Source organism: Octopus sinensis, linkage group LG19, assembly GCF_006345805.1.
Source record: "Octopus sinensis linkage group LG19, ASM634580v1, whole genome shotgun sequence".
In the NCBI taxonomy this organism is placed as follows: Eukaryota; Metazoa; Mollusca; class Cephalopoda; order Octopoda; family Octopodidae; genus Octopus; species Octopus sinensis.
Window position 1 is genome coordinate 29,101,714 of NC_043015.1, and position 27,302 is coordinate 29,129,015.

Consider the following 27,302-nt stretch of genomic DNA (forward strand, 5'->3'; position numbering starts at 1 on the left):
TCCTTTTCATTATTTGTTATGTCTCTGGTTGCTGTCTCTCTTTCAAAGATATGTATGAGCCACTTGTTGTAGGTGAGGTGTGTATGTGTCTGTGTTTGTTTGTGTGCAGCGAGGATGATTCCTTCAAAGGCGGTAAGCTGGCAGAAACGTTAGCACACCGGGCAAAATGCGTAGCCGTATTTCGTCTGCCGTTACGTTCTGAGTTCAAATTCCGCCGAGGTCGACTTTGCCTTTCATCCTTTTGGGGTCGATTAAATAAGTACCAGTTACGCACTGGGGTTCGATGTAATTGACTTAATCCATTTGTCTGTCCTTGTTTGTCCCTTCTGTCCCTTCTTAGCCCCTTGGGGGTAGTAAAGAAATAGGTATTTCGTCTGCTGTTACGTTCTGAGTTCAAATTCCGCCGAGGTCGACTTTGCCTTTCATCTTTTCGGGGTCGATTAAATAAGTACCAGTTACGCACTGGGGTCGATGTAATCGACTTAATCCGTTTGTCTGTCCTTGTTTGCCCCTTCTGTGTTTAGCTCCTTGTGGGTAGTAAAGAAATAGGTATTTCGTTTGCCGTTACGTTCTGAGTTCAAATTCCGCCGAGGTCAACTTTGTCTTTCATCCTTTCGGGGTCGATAAATTAAGTACCAGTTACGCACTGGGGTCGATGTAATCGACTTGATCCATTTGTCTGTCCTTGTTTGTCCCCTCTATGTTTAGCCCCTTGTGGGTAGTAATGAAATAGGTGTTAAAACACCTGAAAGTCTTAGACAAACCCCATTCAGGAGTGATGGACATCAATGTTTCACCATTTCTGTGGCTTATCAGCATCATGGGATTTGGGGTGAATTGCCTCACCTGTCTATGGTGTTCAGGTGTTTCAACATCCTATGCTTTGAAGGAGTCGTTGTCACTGTGCTTGACCGCAGCCTACCCGTAAACAAGCAAAGCACATACCCAGGTATGTGCGGTCGATAACGTTCATTTATTCATGCCGTAAATGTTACATTTATTATGTAGAAGGATTTTATAATGACATGTTCTGCTTTTAGCGGCATCAATCTCATCTATCAGCAGATGTTTGTGATAACGATCCCTATCGATCAAATTTTTTTCTTTTCCCTTTTTTTTCCTCACCTCCCCTTTTTTTTTTTAAATTTTATTTTATCCCCCCCTTTTTTTGTCCTCTTTCTTTCTAATTACGATCCCTTTTGATTGAAAACCAAACCCCCTTCTTTTACCCCCAAAAGAAAAGCTCTACCTTGTAATTTTGTCCTGTCTGTGTGCAGCCCTGTGTGGCTAATAAAGAAACATATCATGGTGAGAAAGAAAGAAAGAAGGAACTCTAGAAGAGTTGCTGTCATCTCTTGTAATAACGGTCAGCTCTACTAATAGAAAGGAAATGACATTACAGCTTTATTATCATGATCCTCCATCTCCCCTTCCTTGTTGTAATTGGCATCTTCAATGCCATCATCATCATCATCATAACCATGAACATCAACTTTACTGTCACCACCACCACCATCATCATCAGCATCACCACCACCACCACCACCAAGATCATCAACCTCATTATCAACTTTATTATCATCATCATCATCAACGTTATTATCATCATAATCAACATCATTATCAACTTTATTATCATCATCATCAACATCATTATCAACTTTATCATCATCATCATCAACTTTATTATTATCATCATCCTACAGTTTTCCTCCCTCTGGACTTCTACACAAAGTCAGAGTGCATATTAACTCCAACCATTTATCACCAAAATATGTGGAAAAAATCCTGTCTATGGACTTGCTTCACCCAAACCTTACTTATATATTCTATAGTGTTTGTCTGACATGGAACTTACTTTTATTCTATGATTTTTGTCTCTACACATAAATGGAAATGACCAACCGTTTGATTATTTCTTCAGGAGTTTCTCTCATTTCTTCTGTTCTGTTTCTTTCCAGGAAAAGTTTCCAGATGAGTTTTGATTTATTAAATAGTTATCCTCGGACTGGTTGTCAATCTATAATAGTATTTGCTACGGATGGTGTAGACACCGATGGGGAACAAATTCGATGTGGTCCAGGTGAGACAATATTGATGACATTGAGTCATTATTAAAAACTTCCTTCCAAATTCTTTTGCATTCTTGAACCCTTTCGTTACCAACCCGGCTGAAACTGCCTCTGGCTCTGAGTACAAATGTCTTGTTTTCATAATTTTTTAATTAAAATCTTCCACCAAGCTTTAGTCACAATTTATGTTCCTAACACAAGCTGAATGATAACTAAGTTATTTTACTAAATTCTTTGTTATATTTAAAATTAATTGAAAGAAACACAGATCATCTCAAAATAAATACAGTAACGAAAGGGTTAAACAAAAATAGCAGTCAAATCTTCCCAACAAAATTATGACAACTGAAGTCACTTGTTTCATGACCTAAACTTTACAACCAAACAGCTAACACAGACAAAATGATCACAATGACAAAAACTGACCAAGTGGCAATGCTTAGAACCAGAAAACTACACTTAACCCTTTCGTTACCAACCCGGCTGAAACTGGCTCTGGCTCTGAATACAAATGTCTTGTTTTTATAAGTTTTGAATTAAAATCTTCCACCAAACCTTAGTCACAATTTATGTTCCTAACACTAGCTGAATGGTAACTAAGTTATTTTACTAAATTCTTTGTTATATTTAAAGTAATTGAAAGAAACACAGAGCATCTCAAAATAAATACAGTAATAAAAGGGCTAATCATCATCACCAACATCATTTAACACCCATTTTCCATACTGACATGGGTTGGACAGCTTAACAGGAACTGACAAGCTTCATGGCATATATATCCCCGACTGGGCAAGACACTGGTCAGTTGCAGGATTAATAATAGGACACTTTTGCCAGCAGAGTGGACCAGAGTAATATGAAATGATGTATTTTGCTCAAGAACATAATACAGCACTCCAGCCAAGAATTGAAACCACAATTTTATGACCATGAGTCTCACATCTTAACCACTAATCCATGTGCTAAGTAAGCCTTAGAATTAAAACTGAAATTTAGAATTATAGCTGAGATTAAAAATAAGCATGCGTGCATGTGTGTGTTTGTGTATACTCTTGTAGCGACATCATGTGATGGCTGCAAATGAGTATTACCTATTTCTTTACTACCCACAAGGGGCTAAACACAGAGAGGACAGACAAACAGATTAAGTCGATTATATTGACCCCAGTGCGTAACTGGTACTTATTTAATCGACCCCGAAAGGATGAAAGGCAAAGTCGACCTCGGCAGAATTTGAACTCAGAACGTAGCGGCAGACAAAATACCTATTTCTTTATTACCCACGAGGAGCTAAACACACAGCAGACAAACAAGGACAGACAAATGGATTAAGTCGATATATCGACCCCAGTGTGTGTCTGGTACTTAATTTATCAACCCCGAAAGGATGAAAGGCAAAGTCGACCTCAGCAGAATTTTGAACTCAGAACGCAGTGGCAGACGAAATACCGCTGAGCATTTCACCCAGCGTGCCAACCATTCTGCCAGCTCACCGCCTTACCATGAGTATTACCATCATACAAGCGAGTTTGTTCATTTGCAGTCTTCTGTGGAAAGTAGATCTGGCCATGGGTAATATTACCATATTTGGAAACAGGTGTGGATTGACGACAGGAAGGGCATCTGACTGCAAAAATCTGCCTCGGCAAATTCAGTCTGTCTGTGTGTCTGCGTTTGTCACCCCACCATCGATTGACAACCGGCGTTGGTGTGTTTACGTCTCAGTAACTTAGTGGTTTGGCAAAAGTGACCGATAGAATAAGTACTAGGCTTCCAAAGAATAAGTCCTGGAATCGATTTGCTCGACTAAAGGCGGTGCTCCAGCATGGCCACAGTCAAATGACTGAAACAAGTAAAAGAGTAAAAGAGTATTGCTAAACATTTTGCCCTGCTAACAATTCTCCCAACTCACTGCCTTAACAACAACAATAATAATCATTATAGTTTAAGGAAAAGGAGTTATTTCAAAATTATTTTCATATTTTCATAGGAACAGGAGTGGCTGTGTGGTAAGTAGCTTGTTTAACAACCACATGGTTCTGGGTTCAGTCCCACTGCGCTGCACCTTGGGCAAGTGTCTTCTACTATAGCCTCGGGCTGACCAAAGCCTTGTGAGTGGATTTGGTAGACAGAAACTGAAAGAAGCCTGTCGTATATGTGTATATATATATATATATATATATATACATATATATACATATATATATATATGCATTTGTGTGTCTGTGTTTGTCCCCCTAGCATTGCTTGACAACCGATGCTGGTGTGTTTATGTCCCTGTTACTTAGCGGTTCGGCAAAAAGAGACTGATAGAATAAGTACTGGGCTTACAAAAAAGAATAAGTCCCAGGGTTGAGTTGCTCGATTAAAAGCGGTGCTCCAGCATGGCCGCAGTCAAATGACTGAAACAAGTAAAAGAGTATATTCTTGTAATAATCTGTTTGGAGTGATTTGTTAAAATGTTGTAATTAGTGTAATTAAACATGATTAAATTTCATTTTGCAGGATATTATACTCGCAGTGGTTATGTACCAGGTCCAATCTGTAGATACAACTGGACTAAAGTTTGGCATGTCTCAAATGAAAAAAATTTGAATCTAGCACCTCAGGTAAGAATAAATAATTATATGTATAATCACATACGCGTACAGCCTAGCTGTGTGGTAAGAAGCCTTGCGTCCCAACCATGTGGTTTCAGGTTCAGTCCTATGGTGTAGCACTTTGGTTAAGTGTATTCTGCTATAAATCTAGGCTGACCAAAGCCTTGTGAGTGGATTTGGTAGATGGAAACTGAAAGAAGCCCATCATATGTGTGTGTGCATCATATGTGCATCATATGTGTGTGCACGCCTGCATGTGTATGTTACTGGCTCCTTGCTTTGACTTCACCTTGGACAAGTGTCTTCTACTATAGTTCAGGCTGAGCAAAGCCTTGAGAGTGGATTTGGTAGATGGAAACTGAAAGAAGCCCATTGTATATTTGTGTATATATATATATATATACATCCACAACTCAACTTTTTTATATATGTTTATGTATATATATATATATATGTATGTATATATATATGTATATATATATATATGTATATATATATATATGTATATGTATATATATATATATATATATATGTATATATATATATATATATATATATATGTTTGTGTGTGTTTGTCCCCCCACTATCGCTTGACAACTGATGTTGGTGTGTTTACATCCCCGTAACTTAGTGATTCGCCAAAAGGGGTCTGAAAATCTCTCCAACCCATGCGTTGTTGTTGTTGATGATGATGATGGTGGTTGTAGTAGTATTTATTATTATTTTTTTTTTTTGTTTTTTAATTTTCAGGCACGGATCTTTAGCTATCTTATAAAGGAAGATGCCGAAATTTTCCCAGGGAAGCTTGCCTGCGCCCATCATGGAAGCTTGAAAAAACTAGAAACTGGAGAAAATCTGATCTCACAAATGTCAAATTACTTTGAATTCCTCTCATCAAACGCAAAAAACAATTTGGCACTTTGGACATCGCCATATCTTGATGCCCTTGGATTGGGTCTCATGGTGACGCATGCAATACCCGTGATAAGCAATATCACTGGCAAGTAAGTTCTGTTTTATTTTATATATATCATATATAGGTGTGAAGGCAACCGGGAAACCGGCCCTTATGAGCCAGGCGTGGCTCGAGAAGGAACAAACAACAACACCAAATCTGCGGCTGGAAAAAATAGTCAATAAAATCAACCACAGTGCTTGGCTGGTTCTTTATTTTATTGACCCTTTCATTGAAGGTTGAAGGGCAAGGCTGGAGAGTCGTAACTAATTATCATGAAGTATTTTGTCTGACGCTCTACCAATTCTGTTAATCTACTAAACTTGTTTGTTTGTTTTTTTTTTTTTTTTTTTTTTGTTTTTTTTTTGCAGGACAATTGGTGTAATTGGTGTTGATGCTACTTTAGATGAAATTGAAAACTTCCTTACGAAAAACCAATGGGGTACGGTTCAGTCATTCCTCATCAATAAACAAGGAGAAACTATTTTCCATCCAAAATTAAAACCAAGCACAAATGTAAGTTATTCCGGTTGTTGTTGTTGCTGTCATTTTACAAACCCTGTGGTCTTAGCTCTGGTCTTTTAAGGTTTAATAGAAAATACCAATTGTTTTTAATACCTAACTGGTATTCAAATATTTTAGTTTGCTTATTTCCCGTGTGTTTTACTGCATAAAGGTCACCAACTGCCTACCCTGAGTAATTACTGGTAGCATGTGTCTGAGCATTAAACTAATACACCTGTTTGTTGTTTACACACCTTTTGTTTTTTGTATATTCCAACTATATATATACAAAATAAGAAAATGGAGGAACATACCTTAATTAATAATCAACTACCAGATAATACCCATTCACATAATTTATTAACCAACTACATATGAACATCAAGATCAAACAATAATACAGGGTTACACTCACAACCCCTATCTTAATTGTATATATATATATATATATATAATATATATATATATAATAATAATAATAAATATTAGGGAATAAATCCAAATTTACAGGGAAAATCAGATTTAGGATTGAATCCAATTTTATAGTAAAATATAATATAATATTAATTAGAGACAAAACCACTATTTTGCAAATCAAACAAAGAAAGACTTAATCCAATACATAAAAAAAAAAAAAATTTTAATATAAATTAAATAAAATTATATTCGCCACTACAATTGTTTCATGTCTCTTCTCAGGACATTCATCAGGTGGATTTCAGATCTTCTATTCTATTTTAAGTTATGAAGTCATAACTTCATAACTTAAAATAGAATAGATCTGAAATCCACCTGATGAATGTCCTGAGAAGAGACATGAAACAATTGTAGTGGCGAATATAATTTTATTTAATTTATATTAAAATTTTTTTTTTTTTTATGTATTGGATTAAGTCTTTCTTTGTTTGATTTGCAAAATAGTGGTTTTGTCTCTAATTAATATTATATATATATATATATATATATTCCTATTATATACGTTTTTATAATATTTTTGCAATTTACATAATCATTGACATTTTATTGTTATTTTAATTTTAATATTTCTATTATATGTAATACTGCAAGTTAATGGGATGTGTGTCAATTTGATATTGCTTCTGCTGGTCGATGACAGTGTTACTACATGGCAGAGTACACCTAGGTGGAATGGCCAAATCTAATAAAAGTCTGCATGGTCATAGCTTTCCATTCTGTATTTTTTCCTATTTGCTTAGCATCTCACTTCACTGTTCTGTGATTTTCTTTCTTTTGTTTTTCTATTTGGTAGTTGGTAGACGATCCTATTTTCATCCCTATCTCGCAACTTGAAAGAGACAAAGATGGAAACCCGCCAGAATTTGGAATCATTGAACAAGAAATGAAAGCTGGATTAACAGGACAGATCAGGATTAATGAATCCAAACATGGTGATGCAAGAGTAAGTGGAATGTCACAGTGTGTGTGTGTGTGTGTGGATGTTTAGGTATCTTATTGGTTTCTAAGTTGTATTTTTATATGTGTGTCTTTGTGTATGTACAGGGTGATATCAAAAAGTTCCCAGGCTGGTTATGTTTAATATAAAAAAAAGCTTATTTATATTATAATAATAATAATAATAATGAAATTATTGTATACAGTGCTCTGGTGCACCACAACTTGTCAAAAGTGTATATAAAGTATATGCAGTAATGTACAAATGTCTGGAAAGCGAACAATGTATATGAGTCAGATACATGCTTGTGTGTGTGTATGGAGGGGAGGAAATCAGGTGTAGTGTTGGCGAATCTCAGGAAGCATGGAAGTTTTGAAGGATGCAGTGCTCCGACAACTAACAACTGATGCCGGCAGCCTGTTCCATACTTCAGCAACTCTCAGCGTGAAAAAATGTTTACATCATCTCCTCTGAGATAGTCACTTTGTGCAAGAATACATTGGTCTCAATGTTCCCCTCCCAGGCACAAGTCCAGGCAAGATTGCTACCTAACTCAGATACCAGGAAACCCCAAAATGGCAGAAATTCAAAAGATAGGGCTCATGGGAACTGCTCATAACCTACGCAAAATACTTTCTATATAATCTCAAGGTTTAAAACAAACATAATTTTCGTATGGTTTTTTTTTGTCGTTCACTTGTACAACACTAAGTACAAAACCAAATATATGACACCCTAGGCATAACACCAACATTAACTTCCAACTTGTTGTCTCTTGAGGTCTCTGTGTGAGACTTGGAGCCAGCTTGTGCAAATGTAAAGCAAAAGTCAAACATAGAATAAGAATAATAATAATAATAATAATGATAATAATAATAATGATAATAGTACAACACTAAGTAAAAAACCAAATATATGGCACCCTAGGCATAACACCAACATGAACTTCCAACCTGTTGTCTCTTGAGGTCTCTGGGTGAGACTTGGAGCCAGCTTGTGCAAATGTAAAGCAAAAGTCAAACATAGAATAATAATAATAATAATAATAATAATAATAATTATAATAACAATAATAATGATATTGATAAAGTGAATGAAACAAAGATATAACCAGAAAATGTTATTCCGTGTGTTCTCTCTCCCTCTTCAGACGTACTACTATGGAGCTTTGAATGAATCAGAATACTCCTTTGCATATATATTAGCAGATACAGACATGGTAAGTATGGATTCCATAGATAAGTCTACAAGACGATGACAATTTTCTCTTTCGTCTTCTTTTTTTTTTTTTTGCTGTGGTTATTGTTTTTGTCTCAGGTCAGCTCTGCTTGGACAGACTTATGATAAATAAATTCGTTTACTGGCCACAAGGGCTGACAGAAATTAATTAAAACATAAAGGGACAAAACACAGGACGAAAGTTACAAAGGGTTTTGTCCGTTTGCAAAAAAAACCCTTTAAAAATTCCAGAGATAACAACGAAAATATAACCATTGAAATTCCCAATAAATAAAGGACGTTGCCATATACAGTTTTACAAACCAAGGACGTTATATAGACCTCCTTGACTCGAGTTAGAGAAGGGGTGCGTATTATACACAAGGTTTAGGTTTTTTCAGAGGTAGAGCGCCCCCTAGAAATCCCCTGCGTATTATACTCAAGGGCGGACTATCCTCGAGGATTTACGGTACACACACGCAAATGCAGCTGTTATAGTCTTTGAACAAGGGTACATAACTCTGCTTGCTCTATTTGCTTTGCTGTTATTAAACAATTGTAGTTGGGAGTCAGGGATCTTTTCGGTTTGAACGGCAGTTTTTGCTAGCGGTGTCATATGAAATTGTCACCCATAATTATGACCCTAGTATCGATCTATTGCATTTCAATCTGTTTTAGGGTTAGGGATGGAGGAAGGGTATCTTTTGTTCTTCACAAATGTAAATAAACCCAATATGTTTCTTAAATGAGAGACATATTCATACGGCACAGAATGTTTTTTTTTACCTCAATGGACGTCATTGATTGGTTGAAATTGCAGAAATTGAAGAAAAAAAACCCTAAATATCTTACAAATTATAGAATTTTCTCAATAAAACCAAGAGAAAAAGATGTTTTATAAACTCATTCTACCAGGATACGAAGTTTAAAAGTGTTTAGTTACGTGGAAATTATTTTAAAAACTGCCGTTCAAACCGAAAAGATCCAGAGTCAGATTAGGTTATCTAAAAATAATTGCTATTCCAGAGAAAAAAAAAGAAATAAATAAAGACTATTCTATACTTGTTTTTCTTACAAGGGAAAAGTAATACAAAAAATATGTAATTTAATAAAAAAAGCAAAATGGATTCAGTCCAGCTGTGCAGCACTTTAGAACCAGCTTTGATCCACTCGTGTCACCTAACATAGTGTTTTTATTTTTTTATTTTTTATTTTATCTAGTTTCAGCTCACGAGCTGCGGCCATACTGGGGCACCGCCATTTAAAAATGGTATGCTTACAGCACCTAGGTTTCCCAAGCGATCACTCATCAAAGTAGGCTCGATGTTGCTTAACTTCGGTGATCGGACGAGAACCGGTGCTTTCAACGTGATATGGCCGTTTTGTTGACTAATACTTTCTGTCTTAATGATAATGATAATAGTCTCAAATTTTGACACAAGGCCAGCAGTTTTTTGTGGGGAGGGGTTAAGTCAATTACATCGACTATAGTGCTCAACGGGTAATTATTTTATCAACCCCGAAAGGATGAAAGGTAAAATCAACCAGGGAAGATTTGAACTCAGTTTAATGATAATAAATTTAGACAAATTTCCTTTATTGAACTGAGAAACGGCACTCTCTTCAGATTAAGCATATAGTCTCATAAACTTTGGTCTCCCCATTGGATTTACATCAACTATAATTAATTCTGATAAAAGGCGTTGAGCTGGCAGAAACGTTAGCACGCCGGGCGAAATGCGTAGCCGTATTTCGTCTGCTGTTTACGTTCTGAGTTCAAATTCCGCCGAGGTCGACTTTGCCTTTCATCCTTTCGGGGTAGTTTAAATTAAGTACCAGTTACGCACTGGGGTCGAAATAATCGACTTAATACCTATGTCTGTCCTTGTTTGTCCCCTCTATGTTTAGCCCCTTGTGGGTAATAAAGAAATAGGTATTAATTCTGATTTAGATGGAGCAAAGGGACGCAACTCTTATTTTCTTTTTTTTTTCTAACTTTTTTTTTGTATTTTCTCTAAGACCAGCGTCCTTTGTCATTTACTGCAAAACGAGAAAAACAACAAACAAAAAAAACAGCCACACTGTATATTTGAGTTTGAAAGATTGCTTGGAAACACACAGCGCAATATACAAGCTTGTCAGCTCATTCTGTTATCACATCATGTAACTAGTAGAAGGTCAAATCTAAATACTGTATTTATTAAATGATATTTATCTCTCACCGGGTGCAGTACTTTTTGGTTGGTTTCCACCTATAACAGATAACAGGATAATGCATTTACATATACACATGATGGGCCATGGGATTGCACCTAGAAAGTTACCCTCCGAGGCATAAGTCAGGGCAAGATTGTTTGTGGAAGGCTAGCAGTCGCCCATGTGTTCCGTCTCCCTTCTCCACGCCACCAATGTTATACAAGGAAAAGGCAAAGGGGCTGATACAGCTTGGCACCTGTGACATCGCAACTCATTTCTACAGCTGAGTGAACTGGAGCAACGTGAAATAAAGTGTCTTGCTCAAGAACACAACACGCAGCCTGGTCCGGGATTCGAACTCATAACCTCATGATCGTAAGCTCGACGGTCTCACCACTGAGCCATGTGCCTTCACATATATATATATATATAATATATATATATATATATATATATATATATATACCGCATGTGTACCGTTGGCGATTTTTTTCCCTCTGTTCTTCCCTTCTTTGGATCTTTCCTTTTCCTATGTTTCTGACGAAGAGCTCCGCTCGAAACGTTAAACCCTCCTTCTTTCCTTCTTTCCTGAGCGTCCAATAATACGATACTTGTTCCACATCCTTGCGTTGTTGTGTTTTCTCTAAGTGTTTCCATGTTTGGATTAACTATATATATATATATATATATATAACGGGAAGGTTTACAAAAATAAACAAAAGACGAAGGCAGGTGGAATGCAAACAAACAAATGTATTAGTATAGCGTTCAGGAATAGAAAGAGAACAAGTCTTTTACGTTTCGAGCCTATGCTCTTCGACAGAAAGATACACAGAAAAAAAACAAGGAGAGAAAAAAATGCGTGTAGGAGCTAACGATCTATCATGGCGTCCTGACTTCAGACAGTGGTCAGACATGACATACACACACACACACACGCACACACACACACACTTACTATTACTAGTTTTTTCATCTCTTGGTTTTGTTATCACAAAGTCAAATTACTTTTCTTCCAATCAGGAACTGTATGCCCTTAAAGCATTGCAAAAGATGTTGCTCATAAGAATAAGAAGAATAGACTTATAATCTTGTCTTCTTCCTTTTTTTTTTTTTCATTTCTGTTTCTTCTGATACAAAATTCTTTGTAACTTGTGATCACTTCTCAGTCTCCCTTATAACAAATCCTTATATTTCGGGAATGATTATCATTTTTGCCTTCTATCTATCTTTCTCCATTTAACAGATTTTTAGAAGATCGCAGGAACCAAGTGACCGCTCGAAATACGGTAAAAGCTATTACAATTTACTCATCGAATATCGTAGTGACCTATCTCGCAAACAACTGCCTGGGGTGTGGGAACACTTAAACGTCACCGAAAATGCTCCGAGATATCCTGGACTTCGAATCTCATACAAGTTTTCCACTATTTTCCTACCTCCCATGGCACATTGTGATCCAACGCAGTATATCTATGATGACAATTTGACTCAGAAAACAATTGATGCGCATAAATGGATAAACAGCTATGATGCTGACCTCGGCTGTGAATCTTTGAAACAGAAATTCGAAAAAGGTGTACGGTAAGTAACATTTTTTGTCTCTGGTGCCACTGTTAGCACTGGTGCTGGTGCCACATAAAAAGCAAGCAAGACAAAAGAAAAGCAACAAAAATATGGATTATTCACATACATACTCTTTTACACTTTTTTTACTCTTTTACTTGTTTCAGTCATTTGACTGCGGCCATGCTGGAGCACTGCCTTTAGTCGAGCAAATCGACCCCGGGACTTATTCCTTTGTAAGCCCAGTACTTATTCTATCGGTCTATCTTTTGCCGAACTGCTAAGTGACGGGGACGTAAACACACCAGCATCGGTTGTCAAGCAATGCTAGGGGGACAAACACAGACACACAAACATATACACACACATACATATATATATATATATATATATATATATATATATATATATATATACATATACACGACAGGCTTCTTTCAGTTTCCGTCTACCAAATCCACTCACAAGGCTTTGGTCGGCCCGAGGCTATAGCAGAAGACACTTGCCCAAGGTGCCACGCAGTGGGACTGAACCCGGAACCATGTGGTTGGTTAGCAAGCTACTTACCACACAGCCACTCCTGCGCCTATACATGTTTCACTATTAACAGATTACGTAATTTTACTTATGCAATTTGTCCGCATGTCTTCAGTGTTGCTTTTCTTTTGTCTTGCTCGCTTACGTTCTGGTGTTTGCCAAATTTTTCTTGAGAACATTTCTTATTGGTAAGACCATAGCGGATCTGCTTCTAGCATAAGGGTTGTCCACATAGTGGTCATCCTTCTCATATGTATATATAACACAATTTACTGAACCTTCAGATTTTTATATGCTAGACCACTGGTGTGAAATTGATGTTAATTAAATTAATATCTAATTTCTCACCCTCATTTTAAATTCATATATATATATATATATATATATATATATTATATATATATATATATATAAATACAAAATGGGACAAGAACACAAAACATACAAATATACGATACAAAAAACACAGATGGGTCATTCGAAGCCTCTAATCTTCAGTCAAGAACTGGATCATCCTCGCAGCCGAAATTGGAAGGATGATCCAGTTCTTGACTGAAGATTAAAGGCTTTGAATGACCCGTCCGTGTTTTTTGTATTGTCTATTTGTATGTTTTGTGTTCTTGTCCCATTTTGTATTTATATATATATATATATATATACAAATTGAGATAGGGGTTGTAAATGCAACCCTCCATGGGATAACATATATCCAATATACTGCTAGTGAAGTACCCAACAAAGTTAATACATAAATGTTAAGGATTGCGATGCAATCAATTCATTTACTGTATTATATGGGCAAAGGTAAAATGATTTACCACAAATTACTAATACAAGATAAGAAAATGGAGAAATACATCTAAATCAAATATCAATTACCAGATAATACTCAATCACATACTTTATTAAACCACCACATTAGAGACTGTAGGGTTAAACATAAAAAAGCAGAACAAATCAGTGTACATAAAGGAATGTACATAAAAAAGTGTACATAAAAGAGTGATGTTGTATAATAAGTAGAATTATACTTATACTTATATTTATATTTACTTATATTTATATTCTCTTTTATATATATTCTACTTATTATACAACATTACTCTTTTATGTACACTTTTTTATGTACATTCCTTTATATACACTGATTTGTTCTGCTTTTTATATCTAACCCTACAGTCTCTTATGTGGTGGTTTAATAAAGTATGTGATTGAGTATTATCTGGTAATTGATATTTGATTTAGATGTGTTTCTCCATTTTCTTATCTTGTATATATATAGTGGCGTACGTACACCTTATTCTCTTATATGTAAGTACATATTCCACTATATATATATATATATATAATAATAAATATTAGGGAATAAATCCAAATTTACAGGGAAAAATCAGATTTAGGATTGAATCCAATTTTATAGTAAAATATAATATAATATTAATTAGAGACAAAACCACTATTATGCAAATCAAACAAAGAAAGACTTAATCCAATACATAAAAAATTTTATATAAATTAAATTAAGATATCCACTACGATCGTTTCTTGTCACTTCTATGGACATTCATCAGGTGGTTTCAAGACCTTCTATGCAATTTTGAACTATGAAGTGATAATAGTGGTTTTGTCTCTAATTAATATTATATATATATATATATATACACACACACACACACACAAGCACATGCACTTATGCACACATATACATATATCTCTATTGACTATTTATTTTTCACCTTTCTTTATTTATTTTAGAGCTGATGTACTGATTACAGAACCAATTGAAGAAATTTGGAAGACCCGTGCATTTGAATCTTTAAGTCAAGTAAAATGGACGAATATTGGTCTACGGAGTGGGGTTTTCCGTACTTACCCAGGCCATCGTTCAACCAGGATGTATAACCCTGTCAAGTAAGTGAAATGTGGGAGCAGTATGTTCGATGGTTTACACACATTTTAGTTCAGTAAGTGTTTCAGTAGAAGATACAGCGGTTTATGTAGGGATTGTTTTGGTGATTCTTTAATCACACACACACACACACATGCACACACACACACACACACACATGCACACACACACACACTCACTTATTTCAATCATTGGGCAGCAACCATGCTGGTCCTCTTTTGAAGGGTTTAGTTGAGTAAATCAGCCAGGCGCAGGAGTGGCTGTGTGGTAAGTAGCTTGTTTACCAACCACATGGTTCCGGGTTCAGTCCCACTGCGTGGCACCTTGGGCAAGTGTCTTTTGCTATAGCCTCGGGCCGACCAATTCCTTGTGAGTGGATTTGGTAGACGGGAAACTGAAAGAAGCCTCTCGTATATATGTATGTGTGTGTGTATGTTTGTGTGTCTGTGTTTGTTCCCACCAACATCGCTTGACAACCGATGCTGGTGTGTTTATGTCCCCGTCACTTAGCGGTTCGGCAAAAGAGACCAATAGAATAAGTACTGGGCTTACAAAGAATAAGTCCTAGGGTCTAGTTGCTCGATTAAAGGCAGTGCTCCAGCATGGCCGCAGTCAAAATGACTGAAACAAGTAAAAAGAGGAAAAAGAGATAGTTTGGATAATATCATACAAAATTCTGGTGCCTTAAACTTAAGTACCACATTCAACTGAATCTAAATTTTACTGAACTTATATATATATATATATATATATATATATATATATATATATACTAGCAGAGATACCCAGCTTTGCCTGTGTCACATGGAATTGAAGAATTAGACTTTTCTTTTATATTGTCTCTAATGAACTGGAATACCTATGACTTGAATTTCATCAAAATTGAAGAATTTTAATGAGGTTTCTTTCCTTCTTTACACACCCTAATAAAACTTCTAATCACGACATATTTATCAAATACTACTCATCTTTATGCCCAGATTCCAAAATCCAAATCTTATGAAACCTATTCGAAGGTTTTTGCTCCTGAAAAATGGAGCACATGGAGCTCTAAAATGTGGTCCTTATTGGGTGGGCGGGAGGGTGTCGTAAAGTGAACCAGAGAAGTTGAATTGTTGGGAATCTTTTTTAACTTAGGTCTTATATCTAACTAGCAGTATTGCCCGGCGTTGCTTGGGTTTGTAAGGAAAATAACTATATAAGCATTTTTAGAGAGTTATAGCCAAAAAACAGCAAAAAAATGCAATAAAAATGGAAAACAAATGATGGTAAATTTTTTTTTAAATCGTTGACTCATCGTAGACACGCGCTAATACCCAGAAGGGCTCAATATGAATCATGACTATGTTTGGTTAAACTGCACCGCAAAATGTGGGAGTAGTTAGGAATCTAAATCGTAGGAGACAGACACACAACTTCTCTTTTATATATAAAGATGTTCAAATTTATTATTCTCATTATCATCATCATCATCATCATCATCATCATCACCACTATTATCAACACTATCACCATCAACATCACAATCATCATCACTATCATCATCAGCATCATTGTCATCTTCCTCATCATTACAAAAACGTTATCAATACTATATGATTGCTTCCTTCCTTCTTTCCAGACGTCCATGGTACAAACGTACCAGTTCCGCACCTCACAAGACATCAATTTCCACGCCATATATGGACGCTGCAGGAGTCGGTAAAATTGTCACAATTTCCCAAGCTGTGTTTGAAGGTATGACGCCAAGAACAACAGAAGAATGCGTCAAAATGAAGGGTCCCAAACCTGGAGGTTGCACATGTAATTTTGATGAAGACTGTCTTAGTAGTAAGTTCCATTCTACAATTGGAATGCATTTGCAATGAAAGAGTCATCATCATCATCATCATCATCGTTTAACGTCTGCTTTCCATGCTTTCCATGGGTTGGACGATTTGACTGAGGACTGGCAAACCAGATGGCTGCACCAGGCTCCAATCTTGATCTGGTCCTTACATCTCATTTTCTCCTTATCGCCATCCTCCTCATCCCATCTTCATCCCCTCCTCTTTGTCCCGTCTTCATCCTCTCTTCACCTCATCACCTCATCCCCCTCATCACCTCCTTGTCTCCTCATCCCCATCCTCACCTCTTCTTCATCCTGTTCTCCTCATCCTCTTTTCCTCATCTCATCTTCATCCCCTCCTCCTTGTCCTCTCTTCCTCATACCCCCTCTTCATCCTCTTATCTCCTCATCACCTCATCACCTCCTTGTCCCCTCTTCCTCATTCCCTTTTTCTCATCCCCCTCCTCATCCTGTCCTCCTCATCCCCATCCTCCCCATCCTCACCCCTTCTTCATCATGTCCTCCTCATCCTTATCCCCATCCTCACCTATACCTCATCCTTATCCCCATCCTCACCTATACCTCATCCTGTTCTCCTCATCCTCTCTTCCTCATCTCATCTTCATCCCCTCCTCCTTGTCCCCTCTTCCTCATCCCCTCTTCCTCATACCCCCTCTTCATCCTCATCTCCTCATCACCTCCATGTCCCCTTTTCCTCATTCCCTTTTTCTCATCCCCATCCTCACCTCTTCCTCATCCTCTCCTCACCATCCCCCTAATCTTCCTCCCCTCCCCCACCCCTTGATGTGTAAAGAATTACTTAAACAGTCATTAATCGATTTGCAAAATCCATTCTTCTACTCCACAGGAGTCTGCTACGTGAGTATGGCTCCAGGACCAAATTCTCAGTATCGGCGCTGTGCAACGGAACGTGTTGAAGCAGTAACAGGTTTGGACATTCTCTACGATGATTTCCAGAATAAAAGTATGGAAACGATGGAAGCAAGTGACCGAAGAAAATCTTGTGGTCAGAAATATCTTTGTCCGGATGGTGAACCTGGATGTCAAACGAGGTAAATGTTGGGGGACATTCAAATTATAGTATGGCTTTGTTGTGAGAAATGTGGTGGTGGTGGTGGTTGTTATGGTAGTGGTGGTGCTGGTGGTGGTGCTGGTGCTGGTGGTGGTGGTGGCGGTGGTAGTGGTGTTGTTGGTGGTGATGGTGGTGCTGGTGGTGGTGGTGGCGGTGGTGGCGGTGGTGGCGGTGGTGGTGGTGGTGGTGGTGGTGGTGGTGGTGGTGGTGGTGGTGGTGGTGGTGGTGGTGGTGGTGGTATTGAGTGGTAGTGATGGTGGTGGTGGTGGTGAGTGGTAGTGATGTGGGATCTCAAAATTTCCTCCTTATTTTCCCATGTCTGTGTTGTTTATTATAAGAAGTGTTTATCTGTGTATTTGTTAAAGTGTATCTGTGAATGTGGTGGCACATGGCCTAGTGGTTAGAGCAGCGGACTTACGGTCGAGGGATCATGGGTTCGAATCTCAGACCAGGCGATGTATGTGTTTATGAACGAAACAACTACGTGGCTCCAGCAGAAGGTGATGGCGAACTTCTGCTGACTCTTTCACCACAACTTTCTCTCACTCTTTCCGCCTGCATCTCGCAGCTCACCTGCGATGGACTGGTGTCCCATCCAGGTAGGGTACCTATACGCCAAAGAAACTATATAGGTGGTGCTCCAGCATGGCCGCTGTCAAATGACTGAAACAAGTAAAAGAGTAAAAGACATCTCATAGACAGAATCTGCATTAAGCCCAAAGTGACCTTTGTGTCCAGCTGATGGTTAGGAGTGTCAAATCCAAATAGATGGATATGAAGTGCCAGCTGCCCTAATCATAAACAACTCCTGCCCCTTGGCATTGATTCCTGTTTTGAGCTTTTCATTTGTGCAACCTTTGGTTCTCTTTTGATGGATCTTCGTTCATCTCCTCATTATTCCCACTGCTGTTGCTGTTCTCAACCCTTTTTATTTTTTCCATTTGTATTAAGGTCTTCCACACAGATCCCAGCCCATGCCCTTAAAGATTATATTTACTAAACTATTCATCACCACTGAAATGTAGATGTTCTGTTAGAACAGACTATACTGCGGTAGATACCAGGGAGAAAGCTATACTGCAGTATTGTTTGTGCTGTTTGTTCGAACAGAACATCCATGTGAGGCTAAATATTTTTTTTCTGCTTTTAACCCTCCAACGTGGAGTATAGGCCACTTATAATTGAATTCCATGTCACATAATTTTTCGCTTCTGTACTTATACTCTGCCATGAATGTCCCCCTTTCTCTAGTTCCCTTTGTGTTGATCTATGCCACAAGTTCTTAGGCCTACCTCTCCTTCTATATCCGACCGGTTTCCACTTTAAAGCACTTTTCGCTATATTTGGTGTATCTTTTCTAATTGTGCTACCAATCCACTTCCACTTTTTCTTAAATATTTGCTCCCTAATCAAAACTTGATTTGCTCTTTGCCATATCTCCATATTGCTTATGTGTTTGGGACATCTAATTACGTATTGAGGTAGTAAGATAACGTTTTCAGGCAGCACCAACGAAGATATTAAGACGAGAATAATAAATGAAGCAAGGACCGCTTTTCACCTGTTAAAGAAAGTATGGAGCGCTAGTGTAATTTCCATAAAGAACAAAATAAGAATTTTTAACACAATCGTAAAAGCAGTGTTATTGTATGGAGCTGAGACATGGCGAACAACAGTTAAGTCAAATAAGCAAATACAATCATTCATCAGCAAATGCTTGCATAGTATACTTAAAATTGGAGGATAAATATCACTTCTGAGTATTAATACTGTCCCTGTCACTAATATATATTTTCTACTAAACTGATAATATTGGTTTATTTCCAGGTGTTACCTCTTTGATTCCAATGCATATCTAGTAATGGACCCAGATTTCATTTTGGCTAGTAACCTGGATGAAAGTGAATATGAACGTGTCACCCTTGGTAAAAAAGAAGGAGAGGTAATGAAGGACCTCATCTATAAACACAGTTTCTTTAAAAGAAAAGAATACATTGATTTCCAAGGGTCGTGTCGAATTTCTCCAGAAGCGCCAAAGGTAAATTTTCTTTATGATTTTCATTCATCTTTGTGTCCATAACTAAAAAAAAGTAAAATTCCTTCCCAAGCCATATAGGCTCATAATGCTGGTTTCCTGGTTTCCATGATGTATATATTCCGCACCTGGAATATATACCATCCGAACGTGGCCGATGCCAGCGCCACCTTGACTGGCTTCTGTGCCAGTGGCACGTAAAAAGCACCATCCGAACATGGCCGATTTTTCAGTTTTAATGCAACAAAGGTGACATTACATTTACATGATATCATCCATCTAAATCAACTCTACACACACATATACACAACCAACTTTTAATTTGTTATTTTGCTTTTTATTTACTCAGGTCACTCTTGAAGGAATCCCCAAAAAGCCAGAAGAATTAGATGATTACTATAAAACTCGTGGCCCTATTCCACAGTTCCACAGTGAATTTGGCTGTATTCAAGATGTCGTAGGTTTTAAAGCTATCGACGATGCACTTGGTAAGTAACAGCTATGCTTTATAAGAAAACTAAATTGAGTTTATTTTGTAAAGGAACCGTCTGTGATAGGTTGGGTCTTTTGCACTGTTTGGGTGCAACACAATTTCCTTCTTTATTTCCAAAAACTACCGGAGTCAGGAACAAGAAAGCAACCTTAAAACATATGACACTTTATTTCGTTATTTACATAAAGAAGACACATTGGTAAATTGGTAGCCTCTTGGTGTAGGTACCGCAAGACTGAAGTTAAACATTTGTAAAGATGAACCTCACAACAACTCCAGCAGCAACAGAGCTGGTCAAATCCCAAGCGTCTGGGACAGGAGAATAGGCTGATAACACGTTAAACACGTCTTCTCTCTTCAACGAACGCCATAGAATTCTCGTTCCCAGTTTTTAGCGTATGTGCATTAGGGAACTTCCTTAGGCCTTTCCAGAAGGTTCCAGCGCCGCACACGCACACTGAAGAATGACGTCACTACAATTTCTATTGGCTGTGTGGTTAAGAAGTTTCTCTTGTCAGCACACGGTTCCAAGTTTAAAGTAGGAAGTTTTTTATTTCATAATATCAGGGGGCACAGTCTCAGGCAGTTTTAGTTTCAGAAGGATTACATTGACTGGTAATTATTACCCTACGATAAAGGCTGAAAGCTGGCAGAACCATGGACAAAATGCCAAGCAGCATTCCGTTCGTCTTTACATTTCGAATTCAAATTCCGCCAGGGTTGACTTTGCCTTTCATCCTTTGGAGGTCGATAAAAACAAATAGCAGTTGAGTACTGGAGGGGGGGTGATGTAATTGATTATCTCCCTTCCCTTAAAAAATTTCAGGCCTTTTACCTTTAGTTAAAAAAGGATTACCGTAAATCCTCGAGTATAATCTGCATTTTTTCCCCAAAATTTAAAGGTCAAAATCCCTAGTGCGTACTATATACGAGGTTAAAAATGAAAATTATTTTCTAAGCAATGTCCGAGTCTCTATTTGCTGTCCAGCAATGTTTATTCAGATGCATTTTGTGATGTCGGACGTGAAAATATCTCAAGCTAAGCCTGAAAGCAATGAAGTCATAAAAGAATCATCCATAACTTGCAGTAAGCAATATTTATCAAAATAAAAGTATTCAGAACACAGAATAATATGTAACAAAAACAATTTGCAAACTTATTTACAGTTAAGAACATCACCATTATTGTATTATGCATGACTCAAGTTTAGGTTTTTCAGAGGTACGGCCCCCTAAAAATCCCCTGCGTAATATACTCAAGGGCAGACTATATTCGAGGATTTACAGTATTACTACACATCTTATGTTTTTGCCTAAAAACCCTTGCAGACTGAGACCAACACAGAATAACATGTAACAAAAACAATTTGCAAACATATTTACATTCCCATATAACAGTTAAGAACATCACCATTATTGTATTACGCATGACTCAAGTTAGAGAAGGGGCGCCTATTATACACAAGGTTTAGGTTTTTCAGAGGTACAGTCCCCTAAAAATCCCCTGCGTAATATACTCAAGGGCTGACTATATTCGAGGATTTACAGTATTACCTACACATCTTATGTTTTTGCCTAAAAACCCTTGCAGACTGAGACCAACACAGAATAACATGTAACAAAAACAATTTGCAAACATATTTACATTCCCATATAAGAACATCACCATTATTGTATTACAAGGTTTAGGTTTTTCAGAGGTACAGCCCACTAAAATCCCCTGCGTAATATACTCAAGGGCAGACTATATTCGAGGATTTACGGTATTACCTACACATCTTATGTTTTTTTGTCTAAAAACCCTACCAGACTGAGACCTCTCTATAAGCGCTTGTCACAATTCCATTTATCATTCTTCTAATAATGAGTTCTAATACCTTCTCTCTGACAGGTTCCAGTGGTATGATAACAGGTAATGTATCTGGGCCGTGTATGTCTGGATTTTATTATGTCAAAGCCTTACCAAAAACAAACCTTTATTTACTGGTAATTGAAAACTGGAAACATTACCGAGAAACACTTTTCTACAATTTTAATTGCCGAATTGCACAGAGGTAAGTTTTCTCCTTATAAATACCCTTTATTATACTTTACATTTAATATACACTACATTTACTATACATATATATATACTCTAATTTGATCTATATCCAACTTTAATACACCCCACACTTTAATATACACCCCCTCCTTTAATATATACCCCTTTCTTTAATATACACCCTCTTCTTTAATATACACCCCTGCCTTTAATATGCAACCCTGCCTTTAATATACACCCTCTTCTTTAATATACACCCCTCCTTTAATATATATCTCTTTCTTTAATATACACCCCTACCTTTACATACACCCCCTTCCATTAATATACAATCTTTCCTTTAATATACACTCCTGCCTTTAATATACATCACTACAATATACTCCCCTTCTTTAATATACACCCTCTTCTTTAATATACAGCCCCTCCTTTAATATACATCCCTTTCTTTAATATATACCCTACCTTTTCATACACCCGCCTTCCTTTAATAGACATCCCTCCATCAATATACACCCTCTCCTTTAATATACACCCCATTTTAATACACACTACACTCTATTATATACCACACTTTAATATACACCCACTGATATATTCATCTCATTTGCATACACACACACACACATACACATATACATGTACACATATGCACATCGCATACACATACACATACTGCTGTATATGTGTTAATTTTAAAAAAAAAACCAAATTACTTTGTGTCCTTTTTTTCTCTTTTACTTGTAGCATTGTCAACTCTGGTGCTTACCGAATTATTAATGGAACTTGTGCACATGAAGACACATCTAGCAGCACATTAGCAGAGGATGGCAAGTGCCCACCTCTAAAGAATATAAAAATGCCATGTGCGTATATAGCAGGCATGAGCTTCAAGCCTAGTTGGTGGACAATTATAACAGGTCTTGCCATGGCGATGTGCCTTTTTCTACACTGATTGTTAACTGGGGTTGTGTAAGTTTGCCAGTAAAAAATAGTGAATTTATGCACAGTTTTGTTCACGAGGAAGAAAACCATTAGGAAAAAAAAAAATTTAAAAGAACTGACAGGAAGTTACGGAATGATCCAAAGAGCCAAATAAAGAAATCAACTGAGAACCTTTTTTTTTTTTCTTCTTCTTTAAGACACTCTCACAAATTAATTTCTACACTCTGAACAAAAAGAAAACAAAAGAAAATGTACAGAAAATTTTAAAAAATAATAAACTAAAAAGCTGGAAGTATCATCAGAATTTTTAAAAAAATAAGGTCTTTACATGAAAAGACAACTCAGAAAAAAAAAAAACAAGTTATTTTTGTCATTACGAAAAATAAAATTACATTTTCTCTTATTGTGGTTGTTTTCCACTAAAACTAATTTCCACCTATGGAAATCAAAATATCTTGGTCTCCTTTCCTTCCCTAAAATATCTTCACAAAAATTTCATCTCCTTTTTTTTTCGCTGATCAATTCTTTATCTCTTGTGTATATGTGTGTGTATATGTGTGTTGTTTTGATTTCTTCCGTTACATCACGTAAATGTGTGTGTGTGTGTGTGTATGATGAAGATTATGGCTGAGAGCAACCTGCTAAAGAATATGGAAAAATAATTGAAGAAAACGAAGCAAAGATGTGAATAAATGAGAATGAACTAAAATAGAAAGAGTGAAGAAAGTAAAGACAAAAGTGGGAGTGAAAAATGTTATAAATGATTTTAAGAAACAATGAAAAAAAAAACAATTTTTTTTTTAAATTTGGAATTTAAGAAAAAGATTTATTGAAAGTTCAAAAAAATTATAAATACAAAAAAAACCAATCTTTTACAAGCACAATGTTTTTTTGTTTTTTTTTTCAAAATTTTATTGAAAATATTTTTTCCTTTCCCATACCATTTATTGTTATTGGACAACAACAACTGTTGTCCTTTCAAAAATGAATTAAAAAACATAGTTCCAGAAAAACTGGGAAATTTTTTGTGTAAAGACAGTTAATATTTCACAAATCTTTCAAATAATGGGCAACAATATTTTACAATACAGAACAAAGTTTGTTGGATTGTTTTAATATATTTAATAATGGCTAAAAATCCTTTGAAAAATATATACCGTACCGCAATGCCTGACCAACCAACCAACTCACCGACTCATCAAACTAATTTAATTTATCAATAGACATCTTTTTTTTTTTTTAAAACAATTGATATTTTATTGTCTTTTTTTTTTTTGTCAAAATCTCAACTAATTTGAAATCTTGAAACGGTGTTATAAAAAAAAAAGGGGGTAAAAAAACAAAAACGAAAAAGAAAAAAAAAGCTGTTTATTGTTAATAATTCAAACTTGCTAGCTGGCTGGCATTTGAGAAATAGTTATGTTGAGGTTAAGAACCTTTAAGTTATGAAGCACAGATTACAAAAAAGAAAAAAAAAACAAAAACAAAACAAAAGACTAAATATTTGGAAGGAATCTTTCCTTGATACATTGATGTTATTCACAGGAAGACATCAGAATTATGCACAAAAAACAAAAAAATGGAAAAAATATCAAGTTATACTTTTAATGATTACTTGGTTTTTGGTTGTTTTTTTTTTTACTAGAACATTATTACTTAAGAATAAATTGTAATTAAAGATATTAAAAAATATATATATATTCCTTTTCACTTTTTTTCCTCCCTTACCCGAGTTTTTCAAATGTTATACTGTTCAACTTTGAAAAAAAAAACCAAAAAAAAAACAGATTATTAAATGATAAGAAAAACTTTTTTTTTTCAGCAAATAGTCACTATTTTGACTAAGTGCATTTTATTATGAAATAAAATAGACTATTTCTTTTGAAAGTGAATATTTTTTTGGTTCAAGACTTTGTTTTGATGTGTAATTAATATGAACTGAAAAGAAAAATAATTGAATTAATTTTTTAATTTTTTTTAATAGGAGATTACGGAGATGTACTTGCATAGCAAGTGATTTGATCTGAGATCGTGTGCTGAAACGAAAACAATTGCAGCGTGGAAGGTGTTTGTAAGCCATTTAAGAAACACACAAAAGCCAGTCGATTCACTTCAACATTTAAGTTTAATTTGTCAAAATATTTTCGTCGCTTTAAGACCGTGACCTGTTCACTGACAAAAATCTGTGCTGCATCTAAGACAGTAACAGTTGGTTCATTATATATATGTACGTATGTATGTGTGTATGTATGCATGTATGTATGTATGTGAAGGCGCATGGCTCAGTGGTTAGAGCATCGAGCTTACGATCGTGAGGTTGTGAGCTCGAATCCCGGACCGGGCTGCGTGTTGTGTTCTTGAGCAAGGCACTTTATTTCACGTTGCTCCAGTTCACTCAGCTGTAGAAATGGGTTGCGACATCACTGGTGCCAAGCTGTATCGACCTTTGTCTTTCCCTTGGATAACACTGGTGGTGTGGAGAGAGGAGGCTGGTATGCATGGGCGACTGCTGGTCTTCCATAAACAACTTTGCCCGGACTTGTGTCTAGGAGGGTAACTTTCTAGGTGCAATCCCATGGTCATTCATGACCGAAGGGGTCTTTACCCTTTACGTATGTACGCATGTGTGTATGTATGTAATAGGAGATTGTTATGAGGAAATTGGGGAAAGGTTTTCACAGAATGAAGAAAAAAAGTAAATAAATAAATAATTGTTCTTTACATAAATATGAAACCTTTTTTTTGCTTTCAGGTGAAAGAAATTGTAGAGTTGTGAAGTTTATACCTTATAAAGATGCATGATCTAGAGATTAGAAATGTTGAACTCATGATCATAGAGTTATGAGTTCAATTCTTAGGCTAGGTAGTATGTTGTGTTCTTGAGCAAGACATCATTTCACTCTTGTCCAGTCCACTCCACTGAAAGTGGGTGAGAGCCAAGGTGCTGGTGCATTTCTCTCACACTCCAACAGTCACATCATCATCATCATCGTTTAACGTCCACTTTCCATGCTAGCATGGGCTGGACAGTTCGACCGGGGGATCTGGGAAGCCAGAAGGCTGCACCAGGCTCCAGTCTGATCTGGCAGTGTTTCGTGTTTCTACAGCTGGATGCCCTTCCTAATGCCAACAACTCCGAGAGTGTAGTGGGTGCTTTTTACGTGCCACCTGCACAGGTGCCAGGCGAGGCTGGCAACGGCCACGATCGGATTGGTGCATTTTATGTGCCACCGGCACGGAAACCAGTCAAGGCAGCGCTGGCATCGGCCATGATTCGGATGGTGCTTTTTACGTTCCACCGGCATGGAAGCCAGTCTAGGCGGCGCTGGCATCCTGGATATTCAGGAGATGAAGAATCGGAATGCCAAGAAGCTGCCTGTGTCTGCTTTTGATTACATAGGCACCTAAAACAATTGCCAAAAGCAAGGTACATGCTACCAAATCATATTCATATGGGAGCGACAGCTTGTAGTATTTTTTAGCCCTGTACAGGTGGCACATGAAAAGCACCATTTGAGCATGCCGTTGCCAGTACCACCTGACTGGCCCTTGTGCCAGTGGCATGTAAAAGCACCCACTACACTCTCGGAGTGGTTGGCATTAGGAAGGGCATCCAGCTGTAGAAACTCTGCCAGATCAAGATTGGAGCCTGGTGCAGCCATCTGGTTCACCAGTCCTCGGTCAAATCGCCAAACCCATGCTAGCATGGAAAACAGACGTTAAACGATTATGATATATTGGTGTGGCTGTGTAGTAAGAGACCCCAGACTTTGGAAAAAAAAAAAAAACTTTGGTTGTCTTGTTGTAGTCGAGGGCTCTTCGTTGACACCTGACACCACTGGGTGGTGGCCCTCGAAGTCGCTGGAAATGGTGATCTCCAGGTCCAAATTCTTGGA

At 36.9% G+C, this 27,302-nt stretch overlaps 1 protein-coding gene and 1 pseudogene across 1 annotated transcript in view; one reads left to right on the top strand and one right to left on the bottom strand.

Annotated features, from left to right (window-relative positions):
- Positions 1 to 24,887, top strand: part of LOC115222032 (VWFA and cache domain-containing protein 1) — a 32,342-nt gene extending 7,455 nt beyond the window's left edge. Inside the window, exons 5-18 of the mRNA XM_036511190.1 lie at positions 1,962 to 2,083; positions 4,578 to 4,681; positions 5,423 to 5,676; positions 5,999 to 6,143; positions 7,402 to 7,551; positions 8,696 to 8,764; positions 12,206 to 12,543; positions 14,818 to 14,973; positions 16,593 to 16,801; positions 17,668 to 17,872; positions 19,720 to 19,930; positions 20,277 to 20,415; positions 22,312 to 22,474; positions 23,209 to 24,887. Coding sequence (XP_036367083.1) covers positions 1,962 to 2,083; positions 4,578 to 4,681; positions 5,423 to 5,676; positions 5,999 to 6,143; positions 7,402 to 7,551; positions 8,696 to 8,764; positions 12,206 to 12,543; positions 14,818 to 14,973; positions 16,593 to 16,801; positions 17,668 to 17,872; positions 19,720 to 19,930; positions 20,277 to 20,415; positions 22,312 to 22,474; positions 23,209 to 23,416 — 2,473 coding nt within the window. The 3' untranslated portion in view covers positions 23,417 to 24,887. The remainder of the gene's footprint in view (positions 1 to 1,961; positions 2,084 to 4,577; positions 4,682 to 5,422; positions 5,677 to 5,998; positions 6,144 to 7,401; positions 7,552 to 8,695; positions 8,765 to 12,205; positions 12,544 to 14,817; positions 14,974 to 16,592; positions 16,802 to 17,667; positions 17,873 to 19,719; positions 19,931 to 20,276; positions 20,416 to 22,311; positions 22,475 to 23,208) is intronic.
- Positions 10,037 to 10,148, bottom strand: LOC115222407 (annotated as a pseudogene).
- Positions 24,888 to 27,302: the final 2,415 nt, after the last annotated feature.